The sequence below is a fragment of the Malurus melanocephalus genome, unplaced genomic scaffold (genome assembly GCF_030028575.1).
Source record: "Malurus melanocephalus ecotype Western Australia unplaced genomic scaffold, MMel_1.1 scaffold_28, whole genome shotgun sequence".
NCBI classification, from domain to species: domain Eukaryota; kingdom Metazoa; phylum Chordata; class Aves; order Passeriformes; family Maluridae; genus Malurus; species Malurus melanocephalus.
In genome coordinates, this window is record NW_026623260.1 from 2,701,084 (window position 1) to 2,724,845 (window position 23,762).

Below are 23,762 nucleotides of genomic sequence, written 5' to 3' on the forward strand. Positions count from 1 at the left end.
GAATTGGGACCTGACAGTACAGCTTTAGCAGCAGTGCCTTTGAGTGTGTACAAGGCCGAGTGCTTAACAGACCCTATCGAGGGACACTGACCTCTCCTTGGCTGGGAATGGCTGTGATTTTCAGACTGTCCTGTGCTAAACGCATTTTAAATCTGTAAGTGCCGATGAGCAACCTTGTAAGTAAGCACAACCCACCTGAAAGAGGTCGTAGCCATYCTCAGAGACCGCACTTGGTCCCTCATGCCTAAATAATTTCACTGTTTCTCCTCATACGTGTTTCCTTTGGTATCATGCTACAGGCAGGCAGCAGCCCTGGAAGTCCTGACAAAACACCACRCCAGCACTGATTTTCCCTGGTCTGCTGCCTCTCTGATCTGCTCAGATTTTGAATTGCCAGGTCTATACACACCAAAGTGGATTACAGTAACAGCATCCACAACACACAGCCTCCTTTAAAAAGTCAGACAACTGCCAGGTAACAATTTTGAGACAAACTTTGGAGACAAAGGCATTTCTGGCCTTTCTGGTGGCTTGGCAGCTGCACTTGCCATCCTTTAGTCAAGAAAGAAAACTTTCAARTATCATAGAATCACAGAATGGTTTGAGTTGGAAGCAACCTTGAAGAGCATCTTGTTCCAGCCCCCTGCCATGGGTAGGGACACTTTCCACTAGACCAGGTTGCTCAAAGTCCTACCCARCCTAGCATGGAACATTTCTAGGGATGAGGCATCCATAAGCTCTCTGAGCAACCTGTTSCAGTGCCTCAGCACCCAGGCAGGGAAGAGCTTCTTCTCACATCTAATTTAATCCTGCCCTCTTTGAGTTCAAAGCCATTCCACCTTGTCCTATTACTACAGGCCCTTGTGAAAAGTCCTGCCCCAATTCTCTTGCAGTCCCTTTAGGCACTGGAGGTTGTGTAAGGTCTCCCTGGAGCCTTCATTTCTCCATGCTGAACAAACCCAACTCTCTCAGCCTGTCTTCACAGGAGTGATGCTCCAGCCCTCTGAGCATYTTTGTGACCKCCTCTGGATCTGCTCCAGCAGGTCCATGTTATTCCTGTGTTTGGGACCCAGAGCTGGACACAGTGCTCCAGGTGGGGTTTCACAAGAGCAAAGTAGAGGGGCAGAATCACCTCCCTCGACCTGCTGCCCACAARTCAGCCTTATCAAGATGACAAGTGGCAAAAGGTTCCCGTGAGCAGAAATGTGTAGGCACGGAAGCTCCATAACCTGTAATTGTTCCTGGGGACTGAGATTGCTTATTATAACTGGCAAAAGGGCAACAATGAGCTTTTAATTGGAAGGATAATAATTATTCCTGCTCTCAGAAATGAACCAGGTCAGAAGAGGCAAAAAAAGGAAAAAAGAGGAAAAAAAAAGGTCACTTTAACTAGGAAATGTTACAAATGAAAATGGCAATGTTGCTGAGGACAAAAAATTCGAGGACTGTGGGGGAAGGAGTTGCCAAGCTACTGTGCAGAGTGTGCTCAGATTTTTTTCACTGTTACAGTTATTTCTTTTCCTTATTTCACAACTGTTTTGCCTTTGAAAAACAAAGTGTAAAAAATGGAATCCCAAAGGGATTGGTCAGGATGTTATTTGGAGTAGCTGATCTTTAAAGGTCTCTCCTAACCCCAACCACTCATGATCCTGTGAGTTAACATCACTAGGAGGCAAGCCAAGCTTGGCCAGTGCCTGCAGAGCTCTTGCTACAGGTATCAGTGGAATGAATAAAAACATGAAAATAGAAAGAGCAGAAGAGCACCTCAGTGCCCAGGAATTCACCTTTGACTAGCTGCCATTTAGCTGCTGTCTTACCTGCCAAACTSTGCCCTTTATGGAGCTGCTTATCTGAGGCTGCACTGGGGCTACCTGGTACGTCTAAGGAATGGAAAATGTTCACTAGGGAAAAAAACAAGAGACAGCAGTAACAGCCCAGCTCCATTGCTCAGTGCAAAAATGGTTGGTCYGGGACACCAAACAGAAGAGACCAAACACTGTCTTAAAGCATCATCTCTGGGCCATTCCCTTCAGATGTGAAGCACAGTGAGGTACTGATATCAGGGGGAGGAAAAAGTCTCAGACTGATACCAMAGAAAATAGGGCAAAAAAAAGAAAGAAAAAAAGAAAAAGAAGAAAAAAGAACAAAAAAAAGCCAGCTGTGGTAAGTCCTTTCTAGCCAGGGAAAGCTGAGCAGTGCAGGCCAGGAGTGTTAGTGCCAAGCCCCTCCAAGGWGGAGGCAGGAGTGTGGCATGGTGCTGGCTCCGAGGAGGGCAGATTAAGCTGGCATCACTGTTTACCCACTATGAAGGATTAGTCTGGATTTTTTTTGTCCCCCTGAAAGAATGAGTGCCTTTAAAATGGTAYGAGTCCATTCCCTTTGGAGCAATGTTGGCTTTGTGTGAGCAGGCCAGGGGAGTGGAGAAAAAGGGCTGCATGAAAGCTGTCACAGCAGCAGCTGGTTTGCTGCTCTCTGACCTCTGGGTGCCTGTCCCCTTGCCAAGGTGCCACATCCTCACACTTCATGCACTGAGCCTTTCCTGGCCTGGCAGGTCAGCATGAGGCTTTGGCCATGTGACTACCCCCAACAGCCTTATCAGAGAGGCCTGGGCTCAGTGATGTTATTCTTAGTGCATTCCGTGCTGAAGTTGTTCACCCTTTCTGCCTCCTCCTGCTTCTGCTCAGTCCACGGACAGGCCCACAGGTGGGGAAGGAAGCCCCGGGCATTCCTGGACAAGGAGAAAGAAGGTACATACATGTTATGCTATCTGTAAGTGTTCCGGCAACTCTGGTGAGTCTTTTCTGTGAGAAAGAATCACTGCATTTAAGGCCATACATGGACTAAAGGTTCATGCTGTGTGCGTGGCAGTGCCTGGCAAGTGCTCAGTGAGTGGCAGCAGCATTGTCACCAGCTGTAGTTTGGCAGMACAGCCCAAGCATTGTTGCTGCAGCACAGACAGGTGCTCAGTGGTGCCCATCTCCCGTCTGTCCAACGGTGAGTGCAGTGYCCTTCCTCCCCAGACACACCCGTGTGTGAACAGGTGCTCACTCGGCTGTGCCGCTCTGCCATCGCGGGCCCTGGCAGTGATGTCACGCATTCTGGCCAGTGCCAGCCGTGCTGGAATGTGCCCTCACACACCTGCACATGTGCTGCCTCACAAGGGCAGAAGCTTGCTTTGCCCRGGTCTGCATCCTCAGTGGGGCCACTCTGTAGTGAAGCAGTGTAAGAATGTGCCAGGTGAAAGGAAAACACTGTTCTCCATTTAGCACCTACCCAGAAACGGGTCTGGCCTGGCAGGAAATGCTGTSTCTGACTGAGTTCCAGCAGTCATTGAGGAATCACTAAGAAGGTGCCCACAGCCATGCTGGGAAAAAGCTCATCAGTCTGCCATGCACTCCCACCAATCATGCACATGCTGGCCAAGGCAGATTTGGCTGCCTTGAGAAGGATGGAAAGGCCATAGGGCCCTGCCTCATGCACTGGCTTTTGCCTCTCACACCTGTGCTGTGTGCAGCTGCTGCTCCCTCCAGCAGTTGACACTTTGGGCTTGGCTGTTCACACGCGGGCAGTGCTGGGCTGGGCTCTCCACACAGAGCAGGCAGGGCTGCAAGCCTGGCTGGGGGTTCCACACCTGAACAAACTCGGGTGCTGCTCTGCAGTCAGAGGCCATATGATGGCTTAACTGCGCAGTAATTCTGAATACACAACTGTGCTCAGTGCTACAGAATTGTGTTAATCCAGCATCCCCAGGAGGCTGGAAATGACTGATGTCGCCACCAAAACCATTACCACTGACCCCTCTCTTTCCTCCAAGTCCAGTCAGGCCTGCACCACATCACTGCATTCCTTTACAGCTGCAGGTGGGCAGGAGGTGAACACCCACATGCACAAAGGGAGTTGTCACAGGCTTCCAAGCTCCCTGCAGGGCACAGGGTCCCTGCAGAAAGTGTGGGGCACTCGTGGCTGGGATATACCTGTGGGAAAGGACTTATCTGCCACAGGCTGAGGAGTGTGCCCCTTGCCAAAGGACTCTATGGCTTCTGCTTATTGCTGAAAAAAAGACAGGAAAGCCAGTTTGTATGAAACCCAATTATTCAAATTTATTAACATCAAGAATTATGCAATGATGCTGTAGATTTTTTTATTAACAAATAGAAAACAGACTGTATACAACAGTGACCCCTACAGCACTATGCATCCACAAGGTAAAAATGAATGTGTCCTCCAACATTACCAACCCTGGATTGCTGATTTCAACGTAGCTTGGATTCTTAACATTCGGAATACATGTGATAATACAATTAGATACCCTTCCACCACCTTTATTCATAACTCAATGCACTCAAAAGAGGGCTGCTCACTCCCCATCTTTAGTGCAAGTGTGATATAATAAGGAGTATTAATATATAGTACCATTAAATTAAGTCCAGTAGTCTTGCCACATTGGTTCATTAGAACATCCTGAAGTAGCGGAAAGTACAATAGTCTAGTGACTTAACATTTGTAGGATAGCAGAAATTATAGATACACCCAACCTCTGAAGCCATGTGTACTCCCCTCCCCTTCCCTGTAGTACCCTGCTTCCAAAGAGAGCTGGTCCAGCTCTGCTCTGGGTTGGCTGGGCTTGTCCTCCTTGCCTTTGTCAATGCTCTGATGCACTCCACTGGTGAGAGGTGACAGGATGGTGCTTGCACGCACAGAACCGTGGGATTAACACAAAGGGCTGTGTCTTGCTCTTCCCATCCCTTCCCTGGGGAACTGTGGGATCCCCTCGCTAATCCTGCCCCCTTCCCAGCAAGACACACATAAAGAGGTTCCAATGCCTGGAGCCCGGGATTTCGGGTCTCTCACAAACAAGGCGACGACAACTCACGTCATATCAGGATCTGCCAATACACACAGTCACTGGATTGGTTGAACACGCATTGTAATAGGACTGAACGGTTTCCAGCTGACAAAGGGACGCTTCTCTGGCGACCCCACATGCCCTCCCAAACCCAAACCTACTAAGGAAATAATGGCGGGGAGAAGACTAARAAAATAATTGGTAGCTTAGGTCCAGTTCCATGAAATTTCATATTCTACAGAGGATTAAAAAGCAGCCTATGGGGAATGGAGCTGGGCAGGAACCACAAGCCAGCTGCTGCGAATTACCAAGGAAGCTGCACTAAAATGGGCAGAACCAGCAGTGACTGGGCTGAAATAAACACAGGGAAGTAAAAAATGTAAAAGCAAAAGGAAATTAAAAAACCAAAACCCAACTCCCAAAGGTTTGGCGGGTCCAGTTCTGCTTGGGCAAAACATTAAGACTTGCAAAAAAATAAAAAATAAAGAGAGAGGAGATTATAAAAACCACTAGTAACTATTTTACATGTTTAAAAAAAAGATCCCATTCCACCCACCTAAAGCCTTGCTGTGAAATGCAGTCGGCATGAGAGAGGGCGAGAGATGCACATGAGCAGAAATTCAGCCAGAGACTGGAAATGCTTTTGGAGTCGGATTCCCTCATTTGGCGCTGGGGCTAAGTTCCTAAATGCCGTGGTCAAAACTGGTTGGYGTGGAGGTCTGCTGCCTGGGCAGTACCTCCACCTGTACAGAAGGACTGAGGAATGGGCGGCTCTGGCTCAGAGGGACCCGTCTCCACTCCTAGGCATCCCCACCGCGACTGGAGGAAAGCACTGTTACGTTGCATAGTGGTCAAAGCTGCCAAGGTACTCCAGCGCGGCTCTGTAGCACAGCTGGTACTGGTCCTGCAAGGCAGCAGTGAGGGAAACGTGAGAAGTGGGGACACAAGGACAGYGGGCTGCAGGGTCCAACATCCAGAGACATCAGGACCCTTCTCCCACAGAACCCCACTGCCATGCAYAGGAGGGGAGCTCACCTCTGTCTGCACCATGGCCGGCCGCTGCGTCCGCAAGGTCTTCACCATCTGGAACATGTCCACCACGCCCTCATAGCGCATCCTCTCCAGCACGATGCTGAGTGTGATGAACACGCCTGTGCGCCCAACCCCAGCGCTGCACAGGGAGTAAGAAASGCCATTAGGAGTCCTGCTAGCCCCAGGAAGGCTCTGCAGAGCTTGTAGGAGTGGCGCAAGCTGCTCATGGAGCACAGGGACCTGCACGGTGGGGAGAGGCTGCAGTTCCCACTTACCTGCAGTGCACTGTGATGGGCCCATCCTGCCCGAACTGCTCCTTGGTCTTGTGCACTTGCCCAATGAAGTCGATGAAACCCTCTCCTGTCTTTGGCACTCCCTGCTCAGGCCAGTCTGTGAACTGGAACTGGCGGATGGTCCGTGACTGGCCGTCCTGCAGGGAGAGGGATGTTAGATGTGATCTGCAGGTGAGGGGCTGATCTCACTACCCTCAGCACCAGTGCTCTGACCTGCTCTCAGACCTCTTGAACCAAGCCAGATCCAGGTGAGAACATGTACAGGCCACGAATTAGACAAGATCTTTTGCTGTATGTTTGGGACCTGTCTCTGTCCTCTCATGTTAACCCCAGGGTGGCTGAGCTGAGCAAGGCTTTGGACCCCTGTGGGATCCACTGGGTCAGTGTTTGGGGCCCAGCTCCACCCTAGGACCATGCTTACTGTCACACAAGGGTCCTGTGCCTGGTCAGATGCTGCATACACAGACTTCAGGTACAGGGAGACCTGTGTTAAATGCCTGCCCAAACGAGCAGCATAGACAAGGCAGGGTCTGGTGCTGACACAGCTGGCAAGGCAGGAATCTGTGGTGACAGGAGCAGGTGCGCAGCAGCCTTTCTGCCCGCAATGCAAAGCAACATTTGCTTTCCCTTACTTCCAGAACCTGTTGCATGCTCCCTTCACCGGCCTGGGCAGGGCAGAGGCATGAGAGGCAGAGGAGCTGGGGAGCCAGCAGATGCACTCACCCTGGCATCYGTCACCTTGAACTCGCGGAGGATGTACTGTGGCATGTTGTACTCTGCCATGGGGTCCACCACRAAGTACTGGTACCGGGCAGAGCGCTCTGCAGGCCAGTACTGATGGCACTTCTCCTGTGGATGAGGAGCAGGGTAAGACATTAGCACTGACAAGCTGCTGCTTCTCCCTCCCGCTCCCTGGGAGCCTGTGTGTTTGTGGGGCCACAGGATCAGTGACCAGACATGCCAGCGGGGGGCTCGCCCAGAGCGGCTGGTTCTGAACACAGACTGGAGCCAAGAGCTCATGCCCACGGAGAGCAGCCCCACAGCCCCCTTCTCCCCACAGCAGGACTCGTACCCGGCCCATCTCACGCAGCTTTGTCAACATCACCACAATGGTGGAGTTGTGCTCCCAGAGCATCCGCCAGAAATCCTCCGTGGTCTCGGCCAGTGGTCCCTGCGTGGCGATGTAGGCCTTCTGCTGCCTGTGACAAACACAACGGTGCTCAGAGCAGCTCCTCAGAGATGGGCAGCAGCTGCTCCTAGGGGCTGGGAAAGCTGGAGGCAGGGCCCAGGGTACCAGGGAGCAAGGCTGGCAAYTCAGCTGTAGGAGGCAAGTCTCTTGGACCAGCCATGGGCTCCAGGGAGAGATGAGCCTGTCCAGCACAGGTCTTCTAAGTGCTCCCCACAGAGTGAGCACCACAACATGGAGGATCCASAAAGGCATTTAGTCCTGCTGGTGTCCCCACCCCAGCCTCCTGCTGCTGCTTATCTCCAGCACTACTGATGCACTGAGAGCCTTCTTGGCACCCAGGCCCCCATGAGCAGGCTTGGCTGCCGGCAYTCACCTGGGCTGGAAGAAGAGACTRCATTTGGGGATGACCCTGCTGTACCCCTGTGTTACTGCACTTTTACTCTCTGCAGTACGAACCTCCCCCTCCCAGAGCAGCTGAACCAGGTCACCTGGATTACACACTCCAGATGATGGCAGTGTGCAAACCATGAATAGAGTTTTGTCTGTTTTTCTAAAGCTTCAGAATTTGTTCTTGGTTCCACTGCATACCAGAGTACCTCTCCTAATTTTCCGTGTRACCTGCCCACACTGGCCCCCACCCKGAAGAAAGSCCCCTTGGTGCTTTGGGCTCAGCTCTGGCGTGCCAGTTCCTTGGTTTGCTGTGCACCCAGCCTGGCACAGCAGAGCCCGTGCTGGCTCCACCACTGCGGGGCGCTGGAGCCCGCGGGACAAGGGCCGGCATTCTCCGTCCTGCCTTCTTCCTTCTGCTGGTGCTATTTTTAATGGTGCTAAAATTAATGAACGTGCTGCAGGGCAGCTGTAACATGCGGGATTCAGACAGGGGCTGCTTCAAGGTGGATTTATAAGACATCGTAAAAAACAGGGAATGGGGATGCAGAACAAAGTGAAAGAGCTAATAAAGATGCACCATCAGTGATATCTGCAGGACCTGGGGCCAACTGATTTCTCAAGATAATACCTAGAAGATTGCTAGTTCGCAGGAAAGGATGGGAAGAGATAACAGAACTTGGGATGGGATAAGTAGCTCATGAAATGGTACCACCTGCTGTGCTGGYAGCCCTCGCCCTCCCTCCGTAGCATCACCAAGAGGCAAAGCCAGTGTTGCTCTCCATCAGCTCTGGAACCAGCACACAGTGACTGCAGTCCATCTGTCAGACTCAGACTCCAGCCAGGCAGCCACATTAATGACCGCTGTGGACAGCTCGGAGCCACACAGGCAGGAGGGAGTGCAGGCTGCTCTGTGCCATCTTTTCTCCAGCCCCTTCATCCTTCCCCATTACTCTGTCCCACTCTGAGGGAGCCTGGCTTGCTGTGGTTTTGCTGTGTTGGGATGCTCCCAGGGTTGCTCCCCTTCTTAYCCACTCTTGTCTCCGTGCAGCCCTTCTCCCTGGGAACCCTCACTGGGCTCAGCTGCTGGAGCAAGGACAAGGCACAGAGCTGCTGGCCTGACTGCACCCATATCTGCTTTCTTTGGCAGTGCCTTTTGCTTCTGGGAGGATACCAGTCCAAAAGATGCAAGTGGGCAAAGCCAAGCTGGAGGGGGAATGCGCCACATATATCATTGTATCCCCCACTCCTGCACTGATGAGATGCACATGAGGGATGACCCTACTGTGATGGTGAACAGAGAGATGACAAAAACAGGCCTTTTATTTGCATCATTGTGATTTGTTTGGATTACTGTCTAGGGATTGGCTGGGAAGGGGATGTGGCCACTGGGCTGTTTTCCTGCATTTTAGCATTTGAGAATGAGATGCCAGCAGACAGATACAGAAAACCTAAGTATTACTGCCCCACTAAATCTCAGGTTTTGCTTTCTAAACTGTATTCTGTAGAGATGGCTCTCTCTACAGCCCACTGGTGATGGGCTCCCCAGTGTACARCACCAGCCCTGCCTGAGGATCCACAGACTCCTCCCAAAATCAAGACRTGGAATGAGCCTTGAGTTGCTGCCTGGATCAGCCACTCAGTGGAAGCACACTTCTAACCGTAGTTGCTACAGCTACTGAGGGGAGGCAGTTTTGACTTAGAGATTGTAGATATGAAACACAAGCCAAGGGATGCCTACCAGAACATCTCATAAAATCTCCCCAGGAGCCAACACAGCCTGCCACTCCAGCCGTGTGGGCATCTGCCTACAGCAACACAAGCCAGCCTGGCAGCACTCACTCACAGGCAGTCTTCTACACACACTGAGAAGATGGAAATAGATAAAATGCAACGAAGTGGTCCCCAGCTCACCTCCTGCAGTCAGGCCCAGTTCTTGGACAGGAAGGCCGCTCTGCCTGGGTTCCAAAGCAGGCAGGACAGGCTGGCCCAGTCACCCATGGTGATCCTTACCTGTAGCCATCTATGAAGCTGGCATTGATGTAGTCAGAGCCCTCAACACCCCGGATGGGCTGCAGGCAGACTCTTGTCAGCTCATACGGCATGATGTTCACAAGGCGGTTCTTGAATTTGTTGCAYGGGAGGTTGGCACTGATGAAACGTGAGGTATGTGCTTTAGAGTTGGCCAGCAGCTGAAAGAGGAGACATGTCAGATCCCTGCTGGGGATGCAACAATCTGGGAGCAAAATTGGGACCCTGGCAGCAGTCACGTAGTGGAGTGGAGACCCACAGCAGCTCTGACACACAGAGCCAAGWCATGAAGCTTTGTAGTCTCGCTGAGCCAGGGATGTGTGCCTGATGGTGGCAGGGAAACAAAGCTTTTCCTCTTCCAACAATGTCTTGCTATTTACTTCTCACCCCAGAAGAACCCAAGAAAATGTGAGAATTGTGACAGTTTTAGGTAAAGATGATCTATTTTGGGTTACTGTGAGACATTTTATGGCTCTTTTTGAATCCCGTAAACTGGAGTCATGGTAAATGTGTTACTTAGATCTGCTGGCAGATTCAAACAGAAGTCCCYCTTCCCTCCCACCCCCAGCATCTCCCTTCTCTCTGAGTGGCAGCTGGACCCCAGCAGAGGCTCCCTGCAGAGGGACAGGGCTGCTCTCTGGGGTGCAATGCAGCCATGTGAGGCCCTCCCATATCCTGCTCCTCAGGGTATCCCATGCAGTTGACACTGCCAGGGCACAGAGAGGGGCAATTTCATTACTGTTCTCAAGAGACCCTTGGAGAAATGAAAGAAAACAAAATTTTGTCTTTCTTACAACAGAATTGCTTGAGTTGAGCACAGTTCTATGGCTCTCTCGAGGAACTTCTCAGGGCAGGTGTTGCCATGAGACACTCATGCAGCATGTTTTACTGTCCCAAGCTCAGGACACCAGCAGCTCTGATAACCACGGGACAGAGCTTCTCAACTATTCCCAGTTCACAGGGAAAGTCAATATTTTGTCTCTCCTGCTCCTTTGTCACTTGGAGGGAATCCCCAGGGTGAAGCTGTACTGCTGCAGTTCATTTCACAGCCTGCATGGTCTGCTGCCTCCCTGCATGAGCTATATTCCTCTGCAAGAGTTCACTGGACTAATGCACCTCATCTGAGAATATGGGCAGTTAACAGAGCTCACTTCCAGCTCCAAGGCTGTAATAAATATCTGCAGTTGGCATACACAGATACAGGCAGAAAAATGTGGGCTTGGCTTCTTAAAAATGGTGTGCCTTAAACAATCCCTTCACCAATTCTAGACACTAAGGCTTGGTGTTGAGGTGGTTAAAAGATTACAGAGCTCAGCATTGAAGAAATGAGACTAGAAATGTCTCACATATTTAAATTGGAGCTGTTTCCAGACAAGTTGTTCACAGTAACATCAATTATCACTAACATGATCTGCATCTGATTTCAGATGCAGCTCCTGCCGCAMAGTGAACCTAGAGCAGAACGTGCTGCTGAGAACTGCACATCCATCTGCCTTTTATATCCTCCCCAGAAGCTGCCAATCCAGGGGGGACCGTGGCCGACACAAGCTTTACAATTCAAATGTATTTTAAATCACTGCCTACCTGCCTTAGAAACACACAAAAGAGTAACTGTCTGTAATGATCCATAGCTCCCCTCTCGTAACCCCTGGGCGAGTGGCCCGCGGGATTCTGTGGGCAGAGACAGGGCACTGGAGAAGTGGGGCTCTGCCACCAACCTTGAATTCCAGCTCCATKGCAGTAACGCTCTCGCCTGGTGGCACCTGGGTCAGCTTCTGGATGTGGGCGAAGAGGTTGCGTGCGGGCACCTCGGTATTGCCACACGTAGCAGCCTCCAGCAAGGCCTCGTGGATGAAGATGTACTGGTCCTCTGTCTGCACCATGTAGTTGCGCTGGGAGCGCATRCACGTCACRTGCCCGTAGATGTCCACGGTCTTCTCGTGCTTCATCCGCTCCAGCATGGCGTCGATGACRATGAAGCAGCCRGTTCGGCCCACRCCGGCACTGCRGGARCAAAGCACACGGCCTGAAATGACACAGTCTCCCACAGATGTCACACGAGCTCTGATACTGCTTAAGAGATCAYCCAGACCTAGGGCACACAAAAGGGGAGCAAAGGCTGCTCCCTATGAGCAGAGCTCCAAACAAGAAGTGACAGGAGGAGTGAGGGAAAGTATCACAGAAGAATGTGAGGGGTTCCTCAGCGTTTCTGCYGTCCCCCGTTCACTGCTGGAGCAATGAGTTCCTCACCCTGCTGACCCCTATGGTGGCTTGAAACCCCTCCACAAGGGAAGGAGTAATGTGTTTAACAGGTAGGAGAGTGACAATACACGTGTGTGTGAAGTCAGAAGACATGAAGAGCAGGCTGGGCCCTAACATCAGTGAGGCCTGTAATTTCAAGCCTGCCCTAGCCTGGGTCACTGTTTCCTCACCCATAAGACGAGTACAGCCAGCTGAGAGGGGAAGCAGAAAACTCAGGTCATGCACGATTGTGCTGAGCCCTTTGCTCAAACACCAAATGTCTCTTCACAATTTTTGGAAGAGTAGTAGCAAACCCAAACTACTCCCTCTGAGAGCACCCTGAAAACAATGGATAGACTGTTGTGACATGTAAACACAGGCAGAGATAGGGAGCCAGGCATTTCCTCATTTATAGTGCAAGTCATATCCTTAACAGGGCTTTAATACAGCTTGTTTGTGTGTTAATTATAACCCACTACCATCTGAAACAGAGCATGAAAGAAGAGCATTAAATACTGCTGGTAAAGGCGTATGCTGGAACAGCAATGATGGAGTGGTTTGTTCAGTAACAGTCCCCTCTTGGCTGGTACAAATAAATCTTGGTTGGGTAAGATGCTGAGCCTTAGTAGACTAATATTTTGCCTTAAGAGSTGCCTTTCTACCCTGTGAAAGAGTGCTGCTGTAAATACTGCATATGAATGTTTCTAGAGGTCACTGCATGCATTTCTGTCAGTGATGTGCCTCTGAAGGTACCACCCACTTATGCCAGGCACAGATAATTTAATTTTTAAATGGCACTTGCAGTTTTGCAGGAAAGTATGTTTTCTGAGGCTCTCCATACAGCAGCACTGTTTAATCTGACATAGCAGTAGTAATTGAAATGTCACCACTGCACTACCACTGCTGGGCCTATTCTACTGCCAGCCCAAGCATCCAGTGCARGTTATGCCACCATGAAACCTTCCCCACAAGGAGACTCCACTTTCAGACAGGTTAAAGCTCCTGCAGTCAGAAGGCAAACATAAAGTCCTACCTGCAATGCACGACCATGGGCCCAGCATCTGTTGGGTTACAGGCCTTGACCCGTCGCAGGAAAGCGAGGATTGGGGTGGGGTATTCTGGGACCCCATGATCAGGCCAAGCCATGAACTGGAACTGTCGCAGCTCTGTCTTCTCACTGGAGCCATTCTGTTGAAGACAAAGGGGAGTTGTTTTGCATGAGAAMAGTCTCATCCCACTGCAGGGACCTGCTGATGGGGCAACAACAGCAACAGGCACACAAMGCTCTGCATGATGATGCATGTTTTTACTAGAGAAAATTTGGAGAAAAAATGTAGGTTTACTGAAAGGCTTCTGTACATACAAATGCTCTGTAGAAAGGCAGTTGATACAGACAGCAGAGCAGCTCAGCAGGAGTGGAGCAGACTGCAGGGAAGGTGAAAGACTCTCTTCTGCATAGCACAGGTTCACTACCTGCATACTCACTGCGTGTTCAGGGAAAATGGGCCCTGGGCATGGAAGGCTACAGCTGCCCTTCCCTCCCTGTTCCTCTGCATCATGCGTGCTCCTGGGCTGCGTGATCAGCATATCTGTAGACTGCCCTGCTCCYCTCTGGGCTTGGCTGAGTGCTCTATGCAGCAAGCACTAACACTGGCTGGGTGATTGCTGGGGCCTTCCTGGGGTGTGTGTCCCCCCTGAGCACTGCCATGCTCCTGGCCCAGACTCAGTCACGCACAGAGGCAGCTCACWGCAAAGCCTGTCTGCATTGCCGTGACACGCTGCTGCTGGTGCTCTCCCCAGGGATTTCCAAACACTAATGAGGAACACAGCAGGCAGAGAGAAGGGTTTGTGCTCACGTCAGAAATAGCCCCTCCATTTGCATTATTAGTGACAGGAGTGAAAAATCCACTGCTTCCCATGTTGTCCCTCTAATGGGAGGACAGCTGCTACCTGTACACTCGCCAGAGGCAAGAAAAGCCCTGCTCTGGGGCCCATCACAGAATGCACACAGAAGAGCATCAGGTATCCTGACCAAAATCCAGCGGTGGCCAGACACACAACTTACAGCTGATCTCCTACTGGAGCTAATTTATGAGACGTGGCTCATGTGTGGACTGGCCACGTGCTTGGCCAAGMCAAGTACAGCCAGTGGCCACTGCCTGTGGGCCATGAGCACCGGGAAGCATCTCTGCACTACCGGAGCAGCAACAGCCTAGCCAGGCCCATACCTTGTACAGAGCAAAGGTGCGGACGGTGTAGGTCGCCAGCTCGACTGTATCCAGCAGGGTCACCTGGATCATCCCATAGGTTTCTGTACCCCGGCTTGGCCAGTACTGGTCACACTTTACCTGCAGGGAGGAGAGGAGAAAGGGTCAGTGATGGGCTGCTGGCTAAAGCATCTGGAATGAGTAACAGGGCTCTGCCCTTCAAAGGGTATAGACAGAAATGAGTCACTATGCAGGGGGGGCCTTTAACACCCAGATTTCCTTCCCCCACAGTGCTCCAAATACCAACAAGGCAGCACCCCCTGTCCTCCTTTCCATGAGACTCAGCATCACAASAATATTCTGAGCTGAAGGGACCCACAAGGATCAAGTCCAACTCTTAAATGAATAGYCCATATAGRGATTCAACCCACAATCTTGGTGTTAYCAGCTCCATGCTCTGACCAACTGAGCTGATCTYGGTGGCTACTCAGTGAAAGAGGGGTTCTCTTTCTCCCCTGGAGCTTTTGAAGAGTTGTGGCAAAGGGGGCCAGGCCAACAGACAGAGCAGCAAGAGCAATGCCAGGTACCAAGACAGTGAGCAGCAACTCCTGGCAGTGATTTGTGCCTGCTGTAGTTTTTCTTCCCTGCCTCCCGTTTGGTGAGATGGGCATCTTTGGGTTGATGGGCGAGGAGCTAGTGCAGCAGGAAGGGGAAATGGTGGTTTTTGTGGGCATAGCTCTACTCAAAGGGCAGCTGAGGTGAATGAGATGCAGCCTGTAYCCCCACCAGCTCCCTGCTATGCCAGCCTGGAGTCCTTTACCCATAGCTGAGGCAGGACAGAGCTGAACCCAGCACAGCACACAGCAATGCAACAACAGGCACTACCTTCCCATAACATCCACAGTCCCCAGGGTGCCCCTGCCAGTGCGGCCCCGGGCAGCAAACCACCCTGGGGACAGGTGGGACACAGCCATGCCAGGGCTCCAGCCTGRATGCTGTGTCCACCCTCTCTGCACTGCTGTGGGCTCGAGTGCATTGAGTATCACCAAGAGACACCAACCTGCCCCTGTGGCAAGGGGCACACCCCTGAAAATCTACAACTCCCAGGTGCTCCAAAATGGCACTGCAAGGCACAGATGCCAGCTCAGACACAGACATATCTTGCTTTCCCTCTGCAAGAAGGCACAGAYTATGGGCACAGCAACCCTTCAGCCCCTTCCTGCAAGCAGAACTGTACCATCACAAAAACACTGCTGCTCCCTRGAGACCTCCAGCCCTGCAGCATCCTTATCCCCCCACCTTCCAAGTCTGCAGCCAGAGCACTTTGAGCTACTGGTGACAGATCTTGTTGCATCGCACTTGGCAGCAGGCCCTAACACATCCCCAGGGACCCATCCCTCTGCCCCCTTTATCTCTCTGCACATCCCTCCCTGCTCATCKGCTGATGCTCTCCTCCTCCTCTTCACAGCTCAGTGTTTGCAAACTACTCCTCTGTTTTTTTTTTTCCGAAGCCCCAAGGTCCCCATTTAATTGGTACTCAGAGCATCCCTGTTTCATCTGGTACCTGGCTCTCCCACCCTGCAGAGCCACAGTGCCTGGCTGACAGGAGAAAGACTTCATTCCCACCCATGTGCACCACACTGAAAATGGTTTCCCGCCCTAGGAGAGAGGAGTGAATGGAAGATCATCTRTGATCGTCAAGGAATAGTAAACTTAATTATTAGCAGAACATGTTTACAGGGAAATGTGTGGGAAGGGAAACAATAAGCTTAATTAGAAATCAATGAAGTTCTGCCTTTTAATTGAAAGCACTTTCAGCRGGGTGGGGCTTGTGAGAGCCAAGAGCCCTCATCCTGCACTCTGGCACTGGAGTGCAGCAACCTGGAGTCAGAGGGATGCATCTGTCCCAGCTTTTTGGGTTCTGCTCTCAGTAGGTCCTGCCCTGGCAAAAGTGCCTGGACCAAGGCTGYCTGATGGGGTACAGCAGGTACCTGTGCAAGCAGAGCAGATCTGCTGCCTCCTGCCCACAGTCTCCTGCCATTTGGGCTGCTGTGCTGCCCTGGATCTGTGGCAGCATGGCAGGCCCTGCAAAAATCCCAGAAGATTCCTCTTCCTCACTTGGCACAGAGCATTTGACACTGACTGGCTGCAGTACCAGCAACTTGGAGATCACAAACATTATTTCACAGCTAAACGGATCCCATCCTCATGAATGGGTGGCAGCTGCAGGCTGTCTCTCTGTGAGGCCTGAGTTTGCCTTGCCTGTTCTGGGGACGATGTGACCCCACTCTAAGGGAGGGGAGGGCAGCATAGMATCCTGTAAACGCTGGAGGCTGTGTCACCCTTGGTGTGGTTTGCAGGGGATGTTCCAAGGGAACAGCACAGCATGTCCCTATGCCTGAGCCTACACCTCGGGGACAGCGGTCCCCTCCTGCCACCCACACGCTGCACAAAACAAACTTCAGAGGAGTTCCCTGTGTGGGATAATAGCAGCGCCTGGGCTGGTAATTGAAAATTATTTATTCATGACCAGATAAGAGTCAGTCACATTTTCTGCCAAATTTACCCATAATGTTTATGCCCCATTTTCAAGCTCTGTAAATTTTATGCTGAAGCCGATGCACTGTGGCACTAAAGCAGATAAGAGATGTTTTCTTCTGGCAGTGCTTGTTTCTCATTAACTTAAGGAGCACAGTAATGTCCTGAACAGCCATTTATTGCAGCTTTGCTGAGTGGCTGCTGTCCCTCCCCTTTGATGCCCTAAGCCCAAGAGCAGCCGGGCACCTCTCTTCAGCTTGAGAGCTGTGCTCTGCTCCTGGCCCTGCTCACAAGCTCCAGATGGCATTGCTGCCAGCGACAGGGCTGCAGCATGATGTGGCTGCCAGGCTTCTCTTCCCCTGAGGGCCCTTGAGCACCAGGCTCTCAACACCCCTTCTTGGGGACATGAAATGCCAGGGGAGATCGCACCCCAGGGATGGCTGCTTGGTGCTCTGGGCTGGAACAGAACAAGCCACAGCACTGCTCCAGGAGATCCCGATCTGTTAGCTCCTGGGGATAGCCCAGGGTAGGAGAAATCCTACTTTAATACCTCTCTCCTGGCAACACAGCTCGGCAGGGACACACCATGCTCGCAGCTTTGGGAAAGCTAATCTACAATGTGTGTTTCTGAACTGCCACCAAATGATTCTGAAACTGATTGTAAAGCTTTGAAGGCAGCTAAATTGCACAATCCAGCCATTTCTATCCTTTATGTGCTTCTCACTTTGTGAAAACATGAAAAAGGGAGGATGATTTGGACCATCAAGCCAGCTGAAATTGCAGACCATAAAAGCTGATGCTCTTTAAAGATTTTTTTTTCCCCCTGCAGCTCAGGAGCCCTTTAAAGCAGTGTCACCCCCACAGGGCTGCCAAGCTGCTGCTGGTCCCGGTCGGCTTATCACAGCACTGCCGAGGGTGACCTGGGGAGCTCGCCTGGAAAGGCAGCAGAGCCTGCTCTGCACTGGGCATCTCGCCATGAGGCCCTGCTACCCACCCCAGGCTCTGCAGCTGGAGAGACAGCCCTGTGCCTGCACCAAAGCCCCTGGGCAAGGAGACTTTGGAACAAGGTCACCCTTGGGTAATGCTGTGACGCCATGTGAGTGCCTGGAGCAGTGCTGTCCCACAGCAGCGTGAGCACCAGCAGGGAGCAATGCTGCARGGACCCAAGGGGTTACATCACATGGGGTTTGAAGGCTCTGGAGCAGAATGAACTGCTGAACAGTGACTCATGCTGAAAGTTTGGAGCAATGGGCAATGACCGGGATGGGATCTTCACTGGTCCCAAAAATGTGTGCTCCCAAGAGAACTAGCCATCACCAAAAGGGCATGAGGAAAAGCAGAGCGGGACAGCGGCCAAAAGCCATCTTGCCTTGGAAGATGCTGAAAAAGGCAACAAAAACCCCAGAGAAAATAATKTCCTGGAAGTCCACATCCCAGCTCCCCATCAGGGCCCTGCTGTGAGGGAATGCCCTGAGACACCTACAGGGCACAGCAAACACATCCAGGGAACTCCTTGCTGYAGATCACCCCTGGTTCAACTCAGGGGTGACCAGGCTTCTCCACTGCCTCCCCTGGCAACCTGCTTCTTCCACAGTGCCTGAGAAAACTGCCCACTTCTCATTAGTGCTGGGGGTGTGCCAAAGAGGCAGCAGGACACRGACAGGCAGTGCCAGGGAGTGAATGAAGGGGTCTGGGTCTGGTCAGGTCAGCCTAGAGCCCCTGGGCAGTGTGCCCAATCAGGAAGGCTGCCTGAGATGCTGTGAGGGCTCTGGTCACTCTGGTCACCTCCTGCCCGTAACAAGGATTCACAATGTCACCAAAAGYCTGACCACACACACTGTGTTTGGGACAGAAACCAATACTGCAGGAGGTGACTGCAGGATAATATGACAAGGAGCGTGCTGCSGGGAGATAATGCACAGCTCAGCAGCACAGGCATGTCAGGCAAAGACAAGTGCCTGTGGGGTCAAAGGAAACCCGTTATCTTCAAGAAACATGCACCTTGGAGTGCCTTGCCATAACTAAGCAGTCCAGAAGTTAAGTCAGTCAGGATTCGAGGCATGGATTTATTTGGCAACCTAGAAGGGCTTTTCCTTGTACTTCAAATATATGCTCCATCACTGAAATGTGAAGGCACAAAAGTCCCCATATAACCCCCAGCTGCAGAGAGCAGTTAGCTGATCAGAAGCTTCTGATTGCTTAGCCTGTGTGCTAAGCCCTGAGCCACAGGGCAGGTCAGAATAATKTCCCTCCCTGTTTGGGCTGGGTGGGTAACAGTGGCCATTGGACAGAACAGGCAGGGCTGTGCAGCAGGAAGTGCAGTGCAAAGCTGGGGTTGGATCTCTAGGGACAGCTCATCTCCAAGGAATGCTGTTTTTTCCCTGCAGGCTGTAGGGCATTTTAAGAGCCAGGGAAAGCRATCAACAATGCCTATTTTTTGTATATTAGGAAAAGTACATCTGTTTTGTCATGGTGACTGGTGATTCCAGCTGCTTCCTCCCAGCCAGTGCAGGCTGGGACAGCCTCTGTGAGCATTTTGGTGCTAAAGCTTTGAAAAGGAGGGAGAGCATGTGGGCAAAAGTTTTAACTAAACCCAAACTTGACAGTTTCTGCTTCTCAAGAATGAGCTTATTGGGCTAAAAATAATCGGTGCTTCACAGCTTGAGTGCACAAGCCCCTTCTGCTGTTGGCATGGCAACACTAAAATATTCTGCAAGTACAAATGCTCACCGCTACAATTTTACTTTTAGGAACAAACTGAATCATGAGAGGCAGAAGCTGCCTCCTTTTAGGGCAGGCTTTGCCCAAAGGGTGCATCTGGGCACAGGAGCACTTGGTCATAGCTTACAAACTCCTGCTTCAGGGACTGAGTAAGAACCTCTGTCATGAAAACTGTATCATCTGCAGTGAGGGCTCCTGATCCTTCTTCTCCAGCTCACGCCTTCCCCATGGTCTGCAGGCAGCTTTGTGTTTATTACCTCAGAATATCTAATCCTGGCAGAATGAGCTGATCATTTATACATGTTGTCATTGGACAAGGCACAAATTAGTCYTGTTATTGCAAAGAGACCCTGTCAGCCGTTCCCCTCATCGCCAGGAATGCCAGGGCCCTGTCAGGCTGCTGGTACCACCCAATTATTGCAGCTTCTCAGCTTCTGGAACTGTCCACATTCCCCATCTCAGASCTGTCCTTTCCCCCTTTGGTATGAGTGATGTCAGCAGGAAAGGATGGGTGTGCGTGCAGACATGCAGGCAAAATAGGGATAAAAGAGCAGGACAGCAACAGGAGAATGTGCCACTCTTTTGCCCCACAGGGATATGCTCACAAGGAACTTGCTGCTGGGCTGCTGGTGCAGAGAGCCACATTGCTGAACTGCCTCTCCCTGGATGCCCCTACACTGTAAAGCACTCCCATTCCTCTTTTCTGCCCCACAATAGCTCCAGAAAAGAGAGAAAGAACACACTGTACCCTGGACTTCTCCTCCAGCCTGGTCATCATGACTATAGTTGCTGTTCTCTGTTCCCACACCATCCTCCAGAAGTCGCTGAGGGTTTCTGGCAGCGGTCCCTGTGTGGCGATGTAGGCGTTCTGCTTCCGATAGCCATCGATGTAATTGGCATTGATGTAATCACTGCCTGGGACCCCTGCAGAGGAGAGACAGAGCAAGAGTTACTGGGGGCAGCCCACGACCCTGTACCTATTGCTCTGCTGGGCCCTGCAGGCAGGGGAAGAGGCTGGCACGGTCACAAGGCTCTTGACAAGTCTCCTTCATGGGGTGATGCCAGGATCTCTCTCAAGGATCCTGCAAAGGACAAGGATGGTGCCTGAACAAAGAAGAAACGTTTGTAACTCCCACATTAATGCAACAAGCAGGCAACACCAAAGCAGAGAGACAGCTGCCACACGCACACAAAGGAAAYTCAGAGGCAGGAATATTAAGGAGCTCATTGGGCCCCAAGCAACTGACTGAAATAACTGTTAAATTCACCAGCAATTTGTTATGGTCCTACAGCACCTTTTAAAAATGAGACYGCTTTATTAGCTTGTCTCTGTTAGCAAGGGATGTCAGGCTGGGATGTCCTCCCATCCTTCCTGCAGGGACAACTATCCCCAAGGAGCCAGAGATCTTCCTCCCACTACCACTGAAACCCTYCATCGTGAGACCCCCTCTGCTGCCTGCTGGCAGAGGCTGCTCCAGCCCCCACTCAGCCTCCACCACTTTAAGAAAAGGAATTTTTTGTAAAGGCCTTTAAAATTCAAACACATAGTTACTAAAATAAATTCGGCAAAGCAGAGGCCTGGGGCTGTTTCCAAACTCTGCTCAGCACGGGCTGCCCAGGCTGCAGGGAGAGAAAGCAGCAGGAATCTCATTGTCTCCCCAGGAGAGCGCATCTGCATTTCATTAGAGGAAGGAAATAAAGCTGGGGGTCACCCCTGTCCTTTTGTCCTGGGGGAAATTCCACAGGTCTCGCAGTCTCCAGCAGACACAAAGTGCTGGCAGCTCTGGGAGAGCGGCAGCAGCTGGAGTGCAGTGCTCAGCTCCCTTGGCATGGGCGGCACGGACCTGGCAGGGTGCTTGGGAACGGTTCCCAGGAAGGCACAGACACTACTTACAGCAACTGAGTCAGGCTGSAAAACAGGGATTCCCCCACGTGCCCACCCCACAGCTGTCTGTGAGGGTTTGCCCATCAGCAGGCATGCCAGGCCTTCACATAGCTGCTACTGCTGAACAGAGCTTGCTGTGAGAGACTGTTTGGCCCCTGTCCTCTTGAAGCAGATGAGTAGTGCATTACCATTAGAAAAGGCTCTTCCATGCCCCAAAAAAGGATGCTAGTGACTGCAGGGCCACCTGTGTGGAAAGCCAGGCCCCAGTTCCTTCCCCAAGGAGGGGTGCATTGAATTAGCTACATCTTCCTCATCCTCCTYCTCATCCTCAGTGGGCTCAGATCTGGGTGTGCAGAGCTGCATGCTGGTTTATGAAACGGGAAATGGGTGAGTCTGGGCTCCAGCTCCTGTGTGTGCAAGAGGACTACAAACATGTATTAGCCCAAACTCCAGAGGTGTGGGGCTGGCTCCTGGAGCTATGGACACCAGGGCCTGATGCTCTGGGCACTTAGCTGGGACCATATATGGACAAGTCCCTGAAAAAGATACCAGCCCTACAATTGTGCTCAGACAGAGGGTGGCAGTGGCATTAATGATGCCATGTTTCATCATTTACTAAGGAAGGCAGCTGAAGTTACACAGAGAGAACYGTGGGAAAGGAGGCTGCTGGGACAGACACCTTTGCTGCCAGCAGTACCCAGAGACAACGCACAGAACACACTGCTCTGAGGACACTGCTGGAGTTCTACAGTGCCCTTTCTCTTCTGGCCAGTCAGAACACATGTTTGATCGCGCTGATGCTTGGTGTTTATCCCTGTTCAGCTTAGAACACAGAAAAGATGGTCTCTTTGCCRCAGTCAGGTTCAGCTGCTTGATCGGGTACCCACTGCAGTTACTCTTACCGTCAATGGAAGTCAGGATGACACGCGAGTGGTCATAGGCTATCACGTTTGCATAGCGGTTTTTGGGTTTATTCACTTCCAGGTTGGAGTTCTCCCAGGTGAACTGCTGCCCRGGATCAATGGACTGTGGARAGAAAGAGAAGGAAGGYGTTGGGAGTGGTTACAGCACAGCAGGCTGCTGCAGCACACGAGTGTCTCTGTCAGGAAATCTGCATTGCCCTGCACACCTCTCCTCAGGCTAGACACAGCTTCCATGGCTGTCCACAGCAGCAGTGTCAGGCCAGACCAGTTTCCAGTGGAAATGCATCCCACGATCTGCAGGCAAAGCAGCCCCTCACTGGGGCACCCTGCAGCACATGATCCATCTCCTCTGCTGTGTGCTCTCCCTTTCCTCTGGAGCTACCCATCAGCAGAAATTTGGTCTTCTGCCAGGATTCCGGAGAGACCTGACTGCGCAGATCTTGACCTGGCGGTTTTATTAGCTGTTGAACTGCAGTCTCTTGAAATATAGCAAGCCCTGGGTGTCTTATGCCCCAGGAGCTCTGGGTATTAGTGTCCTGCAAGACAGCCTGTGAGCTTTTGCCAGGGAATAGTCATGAAAATTGATAGGTTACTATCCACTGCTCCAGCTACTTATGCAATGTAAACATCTCTCGTTTGAGTTAATAGAGTGACAAGAAACTATAAACCTGGAGAAGAGACGTTGATTATAAATCTTGGCCTGCACACTGTGCAAGTGCCTGAAAAGCACACATCCCACTCCCACCTGGCCTTGGGCACCCAGTGCTTCTCCCACAAGCTGTGTGTGGGTGCACCCAGTCCATGGCTGCTCCACAGCCAGGCAGCCTCTTCCCAAAGCCTTCTCTATCCTCTCAGTCCATGCACAAAGCAGGGCAAACAGGAGCATCCCCAAAGCACCCCTCTGAAATGGGATGTGTCTTGTGTGAGAGACATGAGACACACAGATAAGACACCTGCCTCATGCAGGGACTTGCTCTGCACATGCAGCYCTGGCAAGCTGGGGGCAAGCAGCTACAATAGAAAACAGTCATCCCATGAACCCCTTCCCCCCAAAATTAATATCACCGTCAAAACCTTCTTAAATTCTTGCTCCAGTTCAGGCTCTCTGAAACCTCGTTGGCCCAGAGACAAAACATTGGGCAAACAGGCCAGGGGAAGCTCTGCATTCCATGCTCCCTGTGGGCATCCACATTCATCGCTTGCCAGAGCTGTGTCAGAATGTTTCTCAGGCAGTGAAATGCCTGTCTGTCAGCTCTGCATCAGCTGTGAGCAGAAGGCTGTGGCGGGAAGCACAGCTCCCTGACTGGGCTGACACCGACAGCCCTCATGTCCCCCTGCTCAGTCCCATCAACCACCAGCTGCACACAAGGTGACAACCACCGATGTCCCCTGTGCTYCTGTGCTGCAGAACAGGCACTTCCCAAGCAGCCAGCAGTGGGTGCGGGCACTGGYTTGAATAAGGAGCACAG

At 51.6% G+C, this 23,762-nt stretch overlaps 1 protein-coding gene across 3 annotated transcripts in view; it reads right to left on the minus strand.

Annotated features, from left to right (window-relative positions):
• Window positions 1-4,053: 4,053 nt before the first annotated feature.
• The window catches only part of PTPRF (protein tyrosine phosphatase receptor type F), a 375,522-nt gene continuing 355,813 nt past the window's right edge, over window positions 4,054-23,762 (minus strand). For 2 of the 3 annotated variants that reach the window (XM_057390649.1, XM_057390648.1), the window contains exons 23-26: window positions 22,273-22,396; window positions 20,234-20,409; window positions 14,248-14,367; window positions 13,034-13,207 (exon numbers count right to left, since the gene is read on the minus strand). In XM_057390649.1, the coding sequence (XP_057246632.1) occupies window positions 13,049-13,207; window positions 14,248-14,367; window positions 20,234-20,409; window positions 22,273-22,396 (579 nt within the window). In that variant the 3' untranslated portion in view covers window positions 13,034-13,048. Of the gene's footprint in view, window positions 5,751-5,881; window positions 6,018-6,153; window positions 6,309-6,894; window positions 7,021-7,243; window positions 7,371-9,760; window positions 9,940-11,496; window positions 11,783-13,033; window positions 13,208-14,247; window positions 14,368-20,233; window positions 20,410-22,272; window positions 22,397-23,762 lie in introns of those variants that run through there. The other variant, XM_057390650.1, reaches the window with a different exon arrangement.